Source organism: Kryptolebias marmoratus, linkage group LG16, assembly GCF_001649575.2.
Source record: "Kryptolebias marmoratus isolate JLee-2015 linkage group LG16, ASM164957v2, whole genome shotgun sequence".
NCBI lineage: Eukaryota > Metazoa > Chordata > Actinopteri > Cyprinodontiformes > Rivulidae > Kryptolebias > Kryptolebias marmoratus.
The window spans coordinates 7,426,968-7,441,052 of NC_051445.1; the positions used below are offsets into that span (position 1 = coordinate 7,426,968).

The 14,085-nt window shown below is 37.0% G+C and overlaps 1 protein-coding gene across 2 annotated transcripts in view; it reads right to left on the bottom strand.

The window, feature by feature from the left end:
- Positions 1–11,183, bottom strand: part of LOC108235507 (glutamate receptor ionotropic, kainate 3) — a 91,811-nt gene extending 80,628 nt beyond the window's left edge. The window contains exon 1 of one of the 2 annotated variants that reach the window (XM_025005784.2): positions 10,031–10,931. In XM_025005784.2, the coding sequence (XP_024861552.1) occupies positions 10,031–10,145 (115 nt within the window). In that variant the 5' untranslated portion in view covers positions 10,146–10,931. Of the gene's footprint in view, positions 1–10,030 lie in introns of both variants that reach the window. The other variant, XM_017415559.3, reaches the window with a different exon arrangement.
- Positions 11,184–14,085: the final 2,902 nt, after the last annotated feature.

Genomic DNA, 14,085 nt, shown 5'->3' on the forward strand with positions numbered 1-14,085 from the left:
TTATTTACAAACATAATCCCAATTCTTACATTATGTGACGTTTTTAAGTCTTTTACAACATTAAATATATTCTTTTTTATTTTATTTTGCAGGTGTAGATTTGTGACAGCTTTTACTTTAAGTTAAAGAAGAATGCTTTCCTTTTGAGTCCATAAATTGCATTTAACGTTTATAAAATGAATGAGGCTGTGATTTGCAAACACACACACACACACAAGCTACACACACAACTTTCACACTCCACTCATACAGATTCTAAATGTCACAAACACTGTAAACAGAGAGTCTAAATGTATCTCAAAGACCTCTGGTGATATCAGATCCTCAAAATTTCTGGCATTTCTGACTAAAACAGCACACGGGAAGCACATTCATTGTTTGATTAGTAAGAAAAATAATCAGCCTAATACTGCAAATGTGTCATTAAATTTGCATATGATTATTGAAACATTATTTCAATCTATCCTTTTCATCAAACAGATAATACTTGCTGATTGCAGATGATTTTGGCAGAAATAGATTTCATAGTATATTGTTCAATCTTGGTAAAAGAACAATTATGAGGATGGCTTGTAGTTTCTTTTTCTGGTTTTGTTAAGAAATTGGCCAGTATTCACTAAATTAAATCTCTTTCATTACACTGGGTGAGTCAAAACACAAATCTGAGCTTATGCTTAGAAAAGAAACATGACATGAAACAATTTTCAAGTCCACAATATAGAGGAGCTGAAAAAGGGTCATGAGTAGATTTTAGCATCTGAAAATGATGCTGAAAGTTAAGCATAGAAATTTAACAATGAGGAAGCACACAGCCATTTTTCGATTTGGAAAAAAAAGATAGTGGCAGAGTCAAATGTCACTTTGCTGTTCATATTGCAGCTGGATGTTTAGTTTAATATGGCAGGAAAATAGTGAATTCTATGTGCCATCAACTGAATGATATAATAAATGATGTGAGACATTTTTTCTGCTTTTCACCCTGGAAACAAAACATTGGATGGAAGGTTACTTCCCTAACAAAGACACTCACAAAGTACGGATATTAGCTGTAAAATGACTAGACATCACCAACAACATTTTCCAACAAATGTCCTTTGCATTTACACACAGGCAAGATACAAACAGCATTTCACAAAGAGCTGAAACAAAAACAAGAAGTGACTTACAGCTGAAAACAAACTTTGTAGAAGAAAGCAACTTAAAAAATGTTTGAAGTGAGAGGCAAGCTGAAATCAGAAGAAGTGATTGTTTTTTCATACAAAAATATGCCATGATTATCTAACAGGAATTGCACGGAAAGATAACTTCTTATAAATCATAGTTTTCTGGTGTTTGGGTCATAAAGTATTGATGCATGAGGCACTAATTGAATACATAAAAAATAATAATCTGGAAAAAAAAGATCTTATCATAAAAATAAGATCAAGTTGAAAAATTTGTAAAGAAAGAAGATAAAGAAAGAAACAAATTTTGAGAGAATAAGAGAAAAACAGTGTTTACCTGTTGAGAAACTAGGAGTAAATGGGTAATCCAAACTCCGCACACATGATCTTAAAACAAGAACTTTTCTTATTTTCATTAATTTGAATTACTGTTACTCCTGATTCCCCTTTAGTTAAACTCTTTATCTCCTGCTATTTTCTCAAGATTTGCTTTGTTTGTTATCTTCCTTTTTACAGTCCTTAACTTGATCTTATGACCCTTATTTTCTCTGAGTGTGTTTGTTTTGGTCATGAGCTATAAAGGTGTAACGTACAATGGATACTGTGCACTGTGACATGATTGACCTTTCTATATTAAAAAACATAAAGCTTGTTATTTAAAAATGTGTTTTTTTTATTTAATTGAACAACATATAAAGTCCTACCATTCTTTGAAGGAATTTCATATCACTCTCACACCTTTCATGCTAGAGGTATAAACTAAGATCATCTTATGTCAAAAATGAGGGAGTTATGTTTGATTTCATCAAATCTTCAAAGTAACAATATGTGCAATTTCACACAATATAGAAAGATCTTGCACAATCTGTGCACTCAGGGTATGTGATGGGATGAGTCTCAGCTATCACCACACCAAAATTTAGCTTAGTTATAGCCATTTCTGTGTTTGCTAAGGTTAATTATTTTGCTAACAAACACACAAACATGAGCAAAAACATTATCACTTGCCTTTTGCCTTTCTGCATCGGGAGATAATTAAGCACTAAGAAAACAGTGATCTTATTTAGCCTTTAGCCTTTATGGTGAATGTAATAATAAAAACAACAACCAAAAAAAACATCACTCAATTTGTGAAGACTAAAGTTAGGACAAAAATGTTTAAGGTTTCACACAGATGCACTTGAAACTGAAAGGCATAATTTAGGAACAATCAGAAGCCTAACTCTTCATTAACTCTCTGTGATAGAAAATTGATTTGACCAAAAAAAGAGAAAAATAGCCTGCTGCTTAATTACGAGTTACAATCTCCCCTAATCAATCTAGTTCGCCACTAAGCTGTTACTATGACAGCCATCTGTACTTCAAGAAGAGCAGATCTCACATAGTAATAAACCTGCAGAACAGTTCTGGTTTTACAATGAAGGCCTTAATTTATACAAGCCGACAAATTGTACCACTAACACCTAACCACATACAGTCGCTCTGTTCCTCCCCCCTTTCTGTCAACAATAATCTCTAGCTTGTTCCATATGTCTGAAGGTGGCCACACACAGACAAGCTGTCTTCACATGAGTCACTCGGGAACATTTTGTGGTTAACCACACTAGTCTCCAGAGGCAACCTGGACAGAGGATCGCCAGCCAGAGAAAAACCCTCCCTGAGACGGAGGAAGAACCATTGCAGATTGTCTTCCCTGCACACAGCGTGGGCGCTGAGTGGAATCTTCGGAGTATTGGCTGTGCTAACTAAATTGACATTGGCTTCCAACCTCTTGGCTATCCATCAGTGGAGGGGCAAGCACAAGGCCTAGAGAGGTAACCCCGCAGGTCTAATGCACTTCCCTTGATAGTCCTAACATTTTTTACTGCCAGCATGAAAAGGAAGGAGGAAAAAGAAGAAGTGAGAAAAAAGAATGTGGAAGAAAGAATCTACCTCCTCCCTACCCTCCTGATATTTTTGGTGATAGCCATTCATTTGTAGTGTTTTTGGCCTGAGGAGGTTTGTCTTATCTGTTCATTGTCTTTCTCTCAGAGGGGAAATAGAGGGTGAGTCTTCTCTAGCCGACTCTCTCACAGTTGATTAGTAACTCCTGCTCTACCCATACGCTCCAGGGATTCTATGCCAGCTCTCCTTATACATCTCCTTGTCATGCACACACTTCTTTTCTTTCCCTCCCTTCCCTCCTTAACACACTCGCATGCACACAAATTTCCCTACAGTCATGGAACAGCAATTTGAGGGAATCACACAACCAAGACCTGACATTTGCAGTGCACCTATAACAATGAGAGCTTGATTAAAAGGGCAGAATGAAATGGTGTCACCCTCCACTCATTGTCCTTAGCCCAAGTTAAATAGGATTTAAACCTGTGCCTTATGACTGATACCTCCCCTGTCAAATTTTGATTGCTTTACAGAGGTACAAAGAAACGGCTTTACTGTTGCAATGCAGGTGTTTAAACTGCACGTAACCGAAGGTGTCAGAGGTGACCAAGTTTACACAGCATCTGAGATGAGATAAGCTGGATGCTTAAGCAGAAAGGCAAAGCAAAGCTCGCACGGGCCTGAGTGAATGCTGTGGTGTTTGAAAGGCACAAGAATAAAGCAGAGTTTTATCTGTTCTAAAAGAAGCCAACAACGCAACGCAGCAAGTTTTAAAATTGGGATCAAAAGGTTGAAGCTAATTAACCAACTAAATAAGAGTCCCCTAGCATCATCCATGTAACTGCTGTTGTTTTCTTTCTCCCTCCCTCTGTCTGATGTGTTGCTGTACTTTGCGTACATATGGTGTGTACAGTTTGCCAACATACACAGTGTATTTGAAAAAAAGAAGACAAATTACTCCCTGTGCTGAAATGTAAGAAATAATCGGCAAATTACCTCCAACAAGCTCATTCTAATTAACAATGTTATATTGCAAGCATGATCCTTTGAGCAAAATGTCCTTTGATCAAGCTGTTTCTTCTCAAGTTGTTTTCAGATATTCGACTTTTCCAGCATTGCCCTGAGGACGACTGTGATAGGGGAGTCAAATGGAAAGGACAAGGGCACATAATCAAGACAAATGGCTAGAGCATGAAATTTGATTTATTGCCTTACTACAGTAACATTCAGGAGGAAATAGCCAACATTGACACGTCATGAATTTCAAAAACACTATCATTTCAAAAAACACATTGTGTTAAAAAGGCTTTTAATCTCTGATGAACCCACAGGGAGTTTCAAAACATTTGTGGATCATATCAACCAAAGTGTTAATGAATGTCTTAAAGAGATTACGAGCCTGTTTCACTCAAAAAAAGGAACTTTAAGCTATTAATATAATCTGTTATAATAGTCAGGCCGGACACCTGTGTCTTCCAAATAGATTTATATCAGTCTTTAAACGTATTAGTGGCCTTATAGCTAAAATGAGCTCAGTGAGATTGCAGCGTGATAACTTTCAGAGCATCTCGTCGACTCACTTTCGAACGCGAGGTCAGCTTTTTAGTTGTTAATGCCTCAAATTGTGTAAATCCCTCCCAGACAATCTTAAAGTGAACTCAGACACCCGTGCCTTTATGTTTCCTGTTTTAGTCATTTTATTTCAGCTCTAATTTTATGTATCATGTGCATAAATTTATAAATCATATGCACTGATTTGTCTCATTTTCTTGTGTTTTTGCTTTCATGAAGTGCACTGAAATTTCAACTTTAATAAAATTAATGTTTACTATGTTAACTTCCGCTTAGATCTTTAAATACAATTCAACCTCATCTGGGACGCATAGAAAAGCAATCTGCCTCACCTTAAAAATATTAAACTCCTTACAAAAATTTTAACTAGAAAGTTATTAAATATTGAGCTTTTACTTCAACTGTAACTGTAAAAGCTTAAGTGCTTATTCATTAAGGTGTCTTAATGTACAAAGGATTTAATTAGAGAAAAGAAATTACAAAAGTAAAAGCAGAAATTTCAAAATTGAAAACTTAGGAGTGTAAAATCTGTATTTAAGGCATTTGAAAATCGAGACAAATAACACCACATCAATATAATCTGGGTGTATTCAAAGCTTCTTTTAAATCCTTAAATACAACAAATGTCAACCAAAAGAAAAGTGATCCCCTTCAAATAAAAAAATTTACAGTGCATATGAGCAACCAAGTGTCTGCCTTGATTTTTGAATGAAAAACACAGCCATACGCCATTATTTATTTCAATGGGCAGAAACATATGCTTGCAGAGGACCTTGCACTGTGGAGCTCTCACTCTGTTGTACAATATGAAAACACCATCTGGTGTGTGAGCATCAGCTAAGCTAGCTGGGGGTAGATAGGGACCTGCTATGTCACAGGATTATCATACTGGTTGGTAGATCCCCTCTATTAGCCCCTAGTGGCTTGGATTATTGGATGATCATTACTACGTGTGACTGAATTCAGAGAGAGGCACTTTCACTTCCTCGATGCAATTCACTCTTAATACAACACACACTGCATGTACATTCATGCATTATTTCTCATCACCTTGTAAAAGCACACTGTTTATTTTATTTACTCCGACTTAAATGAACTCTTGTCGGTTTGTTACGTGTTCAGTTTTTACTGACTTAACATAAAGAACAAAGATGATGTGAGGTCTGAAGCACTTTTTTGTTTGTTTTCCAAAGCTAAATATTCTCTTCTAGTGTCTGAACAAAATCATGGATGAGTAGAGAAGACAGCACATTCAGATATGTGTCCTCTGCTCAACAGAACGAACATCTGCCGTTTCTCATCAGCAAGATTGAAGCTAATGATGAGCCACGAGTATGCTGACAGAGAGAAAGGAATTGGATTGTGTGCAAGGGGTCCAGTGAGACCAGACATATGTTTTAGAAAATGTTGTGGATGAAGTATGGGTTTATATACTCTGTGTGTGTGTAAGCTGAGATACAGATGCCTGATAGTGGAAGAGGCAGAAAATAGGCCTTCCCTATTTCCTCTGCAGTTCGTTTATCCGTCTGTGTTTATACATGCGGATGAAGGGGGAGTGTATTAGAGCAGGTAAAACAACCGTTGTATTCCTCCCTTTTCAATCTCTGCTTTCACTAACAGATAATGGAATTACACATCAAAGAAGCTTCTCTTTGGATCCAATTCTTCTGTGACCTCTACCAGCCTTTGTTCATATTCACCACAACAACTCCCTGGCCCCAAGCCTCCACCAGCAGGCTTCTCCTTCCTCCCTCTATATCTCTGTCAGAGGAGAGATTAAATTTTGATGAAAATGAAATATTTATTTCCACTCAGCAACTGATGGCCATCTTAATTTGATACAACTTTTGATGCAACATCTTCATTGTTCTTTTTCATCACCAAACACCTCCTTATCCCACTCTTCTGACCCAACTATACCCCCCTCCTTTGGGTAATTCTTGATACGAGCGCTCTCCCCTTCTGTTAGATCTGGCTTTGTTAAAAGTAGTATGTACCATTGCGGCTTTTTGCAGCCTCTTAAAATATGTCTGAGTCATTTCAGATGAAACATTTGCAGAAACCCAAACGATGAGAATCTCAGGGAGTATGCAAGTTAGAGTACACTCCTTGCAGTTCCCTGCATAAAAAAAAGAATCACACAAAAGTGTCTCAGTTTCTCTCTCTGCTGCTGGTGTAGGGATAACAACAAGCCACTGAAGTGGCTCTGTGTTTGAAGACTCCAACTAAAAGTGGAGACCACAAACCCGATTTATCCTGTTGAAGCTTATGAGCGGTCATGCTGCACACAGCTTCAAGTGCTGCACATTTGTCAGCTCACACTGAAACTTTGAGGCTGTTTCACAGACAATAATAAAGCTGAAGTCTTGCCTTCTCTGAGCATTTTTTAGGAAAACCTAAATGAAAAATGCATGTGACCAGGTGTTGCAGAGACAGAGCGAGCAGCTGAGGAAATGAAATCAACATAAAATCATGAGGGAGATTGATTAAATGACACTGATTAAGTGCTTTAAGTATAAGATAGATAAAGTAATTGATTATTCAATGAAACCCCGTCAGGGAGTGACTAACCTCATGGAGAGAAAAGAGACAACAAATGATAAATTAGTTTAATCAATCCACAGATGAGATACTGCACATATTGCTCTGATTATTGTAAGCTTCATATGTTATTATTTAAACATGTTATGAATACATATTCTTATGAATATTTTTCTAAATTGGGTAACCCCAGTCTTGTGAGCAAAAGAATGTGTGCAAGACATAATGAAAAACATCACCCAATTAGGTTCCAAAATAAAATCAAGAAAATTAATAATATATTGAATAAAATCATCAGTGTTTTATATTACTGAGTGTCTTTTCTGTGTGAATATATTGTAATTATCTATAGACTCATTTAATTGTTGAAGAGAAAAAAAACTTTCACCCGCCTCCCTGACTTTTGTCTTTGCTGCAGAAAACTCTGCATGTTACACTGAAATAAAATGAGAGTTGCAAAACTTATAAAAAAATGAAAATAAAAATAAAAAAGGCAAGCTGAGGAGGAATAAAGAGGAAAGCAGCATGCCGGAGGACAAATCCAGTGGAAGTGGTCTTTTATTCCCTCCAACAGATAGAAGCTGCTGAATGAGACGGAGCGACCATCTGTCCTCAACTTAGAGCAATGCACTGGAAAAGCACTAAAATCAATGGCAACAACTCTACCTTGGATACCCACCATTACCCAGATGGTGTACTTGGAGAACTGCAGGCCACCTAACCAAGAGCAGACAGCACAGACACAGAACACCACGCTCAAATACCACCACCCACCTTGGTGAATTTCACTGCTTCACTTGGGTTGGTAACAAGGGCTGAGGAGGGACATTAGCCACCTTGCACTATAAGAGACCCCTCTGTTGGCTTTAGCAAGGTGGCTGTGACAAAGTGCACCTGCACATACTTCCACATAATTTTACGTATTGCAAAAAGAAATATACCCAAGTAGCTACACGCCGATTTCAAGAAGCCCGTAAACTGTAATGTTCTAAATCAATAGATTAACAGAAAATGCTAACACTGTTATAATAATACATACACTTTGCATATTTTACACCCCCTTAAGCTTATCCACTGGATAAAATTCAATTATATAAAAGCTATTTTTGCTCAAAAATTTCCACTCTATTAATAGACACCGTCACTGCACACAAACACTGAAAATGCATGCCTTTTGATTTTTTTTTCTTTTGTTAAAGTGAATCCAACAACCTCTTCTTGCATGTTTCACCTCTTAGCTTGTCAAAATATAATCGAAACAGTGCACGCACACATACAAAAACTGCTCCAGCAACAAAAAAACAATGATAGATTCTATAAAAAGCAATCGTGTGACAGTAGCACATTTCAGGGCAAGTTTGTCTCCACACTTTGACTTTTTTTTTTAAACAAAGCCTGTCAAATCTATTTCAGGTCTTTATTTGAGCAGCTGCCACATGAAAAAGACAAGAAGAAATACTGACCTTTGACCAAACAACTTTACTTCAGATCAGTAATACGAAAGCTTTAGATTTTTCCCAAAACATCACTAAAATTCACCAACAGGAACATATTAAATTAACTTTACTGAGGCAGAAGTCAGTCACTGGCTTAGGGCCTCTCTGATGACTGCGTTTGAAGCCTACACATTATCACCAACACCTTGCATTTCATGTTTTGTGTTTTGGTAGGTTAGATTTAAATTTTGCATTTAGAATGTTTAGATGTTCAACAATATTCTTCCAAGATTATTGTGCAGTCAAAAGTATATGAGACTTACTAGAGTCCAATACTTAAAATAAAAACATTAATAATAATAAAGCATTTCAGGGACTACCCAAGAGGCTTGTCAGGAGCTATGATTTATAATATATGCCTGTTGTTAATCTGATGTGCCATGCAGAGAGATGACTGCTTTAAAAGGGCAATTTACAGCTCTTACAATACAAGATATAGAATATGCAATTTTCAACCATTCATCCACTTTCACCCATTTGGAAGACAAAAAGCCCCAGTGCCATTAAGGATGCCTCCACTCCGTGCCTGTACTCTGGCTGTTGTAGTAGTGGTATTTTAATGTGGGCAGATGCCATTTTGAGTAATTGTCCTTAATGGCAGTCCGCCAAATGTCAAAAACTATTTGCCTTGTGACAAAAAACGTATTGATCTCCATTCTATCCATGTCTCTTCGCTGTGCAGGATGTTTCATCACATGGCCAGTCTCTGAAAGACAATTCTCACATTGTCCCTCAGTGAGTGATTAGGAAAATAGACAAAGCCATGCAGCACAAAACTTGGCTCCTTCTTCTTTTTGTCTGGCACAATGTGAAAAAAGGAACTAAGATTTAGCTGCAAGGGATGAGTTTTTGTCATTTGTGTACATTTGTTGTGAGTATTCTGACATAGGAGCTTTTAATAAATTGTTTGAAAACTTTCCTATTTTAAGATGTGCTCTGTAACTAAGAGGTTGTCCTCTAAAACAGAAGGCAATGTGTTGCTGAATATAGTAGGTGACTCAACACTCTGGCCGCAGAAAATGGAACACACAAGGCAGAGTGCATAGAGGTCACACTAACCCACAGTGTTTCCACGCACGGTATACCTGAGTGCAAAAGGCAGTGACGATTTTCTGAGCAATCATGTACCTATAATGCACTTTTGTCCTGTTGCTTATAGGCTACGTCTCGTTTAAGTAAGAAGGTAACTCACAGCCGACCCGAGGCACGCGGCAAATGAAAATAGACTGCTTATTTTACTCAAAAAAAAAAAAAACTAACTGCAGCCGCGGTGGAAAAACCAAAGGAAGAAAAGCGCTGAGCGGAGAGCAACTTTGAAGGTTACAATCTAAACAATGTGTGTGCGTAAAGGTGACCTAAATGTGGACAACTTACCTATTCGTATAACATGAGGCATCCCGCAAGAGTACTGAATCCAAAAGAGACATGCAATCAGCGATGTCCAATATTCCCAAATCGCACTCCGGGGAGACAGCCAAGTGTTTCGCATGGTTGCAAAGTCGCGGGATCCACTTTTTCTTTTTCTTTTAAAATTCCAAAGACGAGTCAGAATTGCTCATCAAAACTGAATTCTACGGAACATATGTGGAAATGGATAAATGCGACAACTCTGCGCTCATTGTTCTTGGTGCAACATTCTCCCTGGGTTTCTTTTTTTTTCTCCTGTTTCTCAGTCTTTGAATGATGAGGATAAACCCCCCTCTCTGGTCCCTCACAGGAGGATCAGCGGAAACACCTGCGACTGTAATTACCCTGCAGGAGTCTTTTTCTTATACCCTCTCACAGCCGATGCGTTCTGTCTACAGGGAAGTAAGGCAAGTACAGCACGGCAGCATCAGCCGAGCCGAACTCCTGCACCGCTGTGGAAGAGGATAACTGCGCCTGCGGAAGTTTAGTTCTCCTCGACTGATTCTGTCCTCCGAAAGAAAGAAAAAAAAATGTTGAGGAATTTCAGCACACTTCGATGACTCAGAAATGCTTCTTGCAGTTTAATCACTTCAGTCCTTCGTTCCAGTTCTGATAACGGCTCAAAACGCAGTGGAGGAAAGCCGCTCTGCTCCAGTTGCGCACCGTTATTGCAGGAGGATGGTCACCGAAGAACGTCCATCCGTTCAAAAAAAGGATCCTCGTTACACAGTTTTCATTTTACAAATCTTTTAGTTTTAGTTTGTGCTGGATGGGGAAGGTAGTGTAGAAAGCCGTGCATCTGCGTGCGTATGACGACCCTCCTTCCACGGTGCCACTAGAGGCACGCGTCGTTACGCATAGTTGTCAACTATGTCCAAGTGTGCCGTGGAGGTGAGAGGGATCCACATAGTTTGCTTTGCTAAAATGTGCAGCTAATACAATATGCTTGCATTATGGTTTCAAATGATTCTTTTCAAAAATACAAACGATTTAAGATTTGTATTATTTATATTCCCTGAAACGTTATGTGATTCTGATGTTTTCTTTTCTCGCACAAAGGCACAAGTTTGATCATATTTCGCTGCCTCGAGCGAAAATAAATTAAAAAATAAATAAAATAGCCTTACAGTGCCTCTACAGATATGAATGAGACAAATTATTAGTATGTGGGAATATAAATGTCAGGTGAGGGTTAGGCCACTCACAAAAGGCACGCTTTTTATCGGCGGTTATTTAAGACATTCCGTCTGTGTCAATGAGAACATTAATCCCTGGGAACTGCTTTGCTTAGTGCATATCTGGCTCTTCATTTTTCATTTTCCTACAAAGAAATGGCAAAAAAAACAAGCTGCAGCTCACACAGGAGCCATGCTCACTACTGCAGCAGAAGTGGATTGAGGCAAATGAAAATGTCAGTTACATGAGTGCATTTCACCTAAAACACAGACCTGAAACTTACAGCATGTTTTAAAAAAACTGAAATTAAACATGAAGTGAAAGGCTGAGCCACTAAGATAAAATTCTGACTCTTTAAAACAAATCTTTTAAACTAAGATAGATAGATAGATAGATAGATAGATAGATAGATAGATAGATAGATAGATAGATAGATAGATAGATAGATAGATAGATAGATAGATGCAAACATGTAACAAAATGCAAAACTTGATATATTCTGCCACCACAAATTTCTGTTTTTCCACATTAAATTTACATTTATTATAAATATTTTGAAAAATGCACAGCTACATTTTTTGTGTGCCTAATACAACACTACTGATGAGATAGCGGTGCGGCTCATTGGTTTAATTTTGCGGTTTGGAATGGAGTAGAGGAATAAACTGTTCATCAGGGGGCACGCAAGCAAGAACAAGCCAGACTGACTGCCACTGCATATTCATGTCTCACAGAGCAGATTTATCGCCTCTTGGCACAATGTAAGGACTATCAACGTGAGTTATGTGGCCCGGCTCTCGCATTATGGAGATTCATTGACTTGCTGCTCTTTCAAATACAAAATGTACACAACCCGAGCAAACAAGACATTTGGGGTCTGTGGGTGCCCTCTATGGAGAGATGGTGGTCTGTGCTCTCCATCACCTGCATGTGCTGGAAACTGGAGTGCCAGGAAAATGAAAGAGAGAGAGATCCCCACTGAGAAAATGTGAAACAAAACATGTAGTGACTCAGTCAGTTTTCTACGTTTTACACAACTGCTGAATCAAAATATCGTATATCTGAGTTATTCCTGTTTCCTTCAGCTTTGAGCTACTGGCTTTAAATGTTCCTAGTCTCATTTTCTCTGAGAAAATGTATTTTTAAATCTCTGCTGTTACAGAGAATACTGAAAATACAATTTGGCAGTATTAGTGCAAAAGGAGTGGAGCCAGGAGGATTGTTAGAAAAGACCAGATCTGTGTTGGTGTTTCCCATATTCACATACTGTGTGCAACATTTGAAATCAGTCCTGGAAAAAGTAACCACAGACCTCTTTAAGAAAACAAACAAACAAAAAATGTAATTTATTGGGCCAAAACTTTAACATAAATATATGCAACAAAATAAATATAATGTAACACTTTATATTAATTCAGTTAGTTTTAATTACTAAATGCACATCAAATATTGCTATATTCATAAGATTACATCACCATGAAATTATATGTAAGGTCATACTGTATAAATAATCACTTAAGAATAATTTATTAACTGAATTTTTATCTTTTTATCTTAGTGTAAATTTATTTAAACAAATGAAACTTTATTTTTTACATGTATTTACTCTGTTTTACTGAAATACATGTTTTATGTGTTTTCATAAATATTTATTTTTCTGTTTATATTAGTTGTCAATTTCAAAGATTTGCATTTAGAACTGTTGCTACATAAAAAAAAACTTTTCACCTAACTGTAATAATACTTCCATAATAGTTTCCCATTTTTAAAATTGATTTCATCTAAAGAATTAAGACATAAATCACAGAGACTGAAACAAAAAATGAATAAAAATTGTAAAAATGAGTCATAAGTATTGATATATTTTGTTAGAACATCCATTAAAATTCTCAGTATATTGCATTTTTTTTTTCATTGTAGTTAGTGTAAATATTTGATTGGAAAGGCCACTTGTCAGATAAATATAGTCAAAAAAGATTGATACTTTATTGTTAATTCTTTGAAATGGTATTGGTCAGAAGTGTCATGTAGTCATACAATCAGGTAAAGAAATGTTAAATATGATTAAACACTGCAACACTCAAATACATGTGCTATGACATTTTGGCCCTTGTGAAATATGAAAAACAGCAGAAAGTAAACATCTTTTAATATATATTTAAGCCAGAATTTTTCATATATTCAAAGTGATACCTTGATTTTACAACAGCACAATGAAAATTGCACTGCTCAGTCACTCGAGTTTGAAGCTGCTAAGCAGACTGCGCACTTCAGCAAACACATTCCTACTATTTGTTTGAATAGACTTCCCTTTGAGGTCTGAAAAAAGAAAGCATTTTATCAGGTGTTGTAGATATTGGATGTGACTGTGCAAAACCTGGACTGAAGCTCAGAGAAAAGAAAGAGAAAGTGACAATAAAGAACATTGAGGTATGTAATAAGCACCACTATTTAGGAAACTAGTTCCATCTTTAAGTAAATTAAAAAGTCATTTAAATTGGCACTTTTTATACTGCCCACACATCCACATGCAACAGCAAAGTCAGGTCTGTTTTTTCTCTCATTTTTCTTTTTTCTTTTTCAAAATGATTGTTGTTGCATTTACAAGCAGCAAGCAATCAATTCCTCATCTGGCAAGTTGGTCATAACAAATAGCTCCTGAAGCATCAAGTCTCTATTGTAAAGTTGGAGACATTGACAAGAAGCGTACTTATGTTACTAGATTGATCAGCACATTTTGTTTATTTTTTAGGAGACTTTGACAGAAGAGAAAGCACAATCAATTTCCACGGTGCGTTGCACTGCTTGCTTGTAAGCCTGTGATTGGTTCAAGAAGATGTGTAATC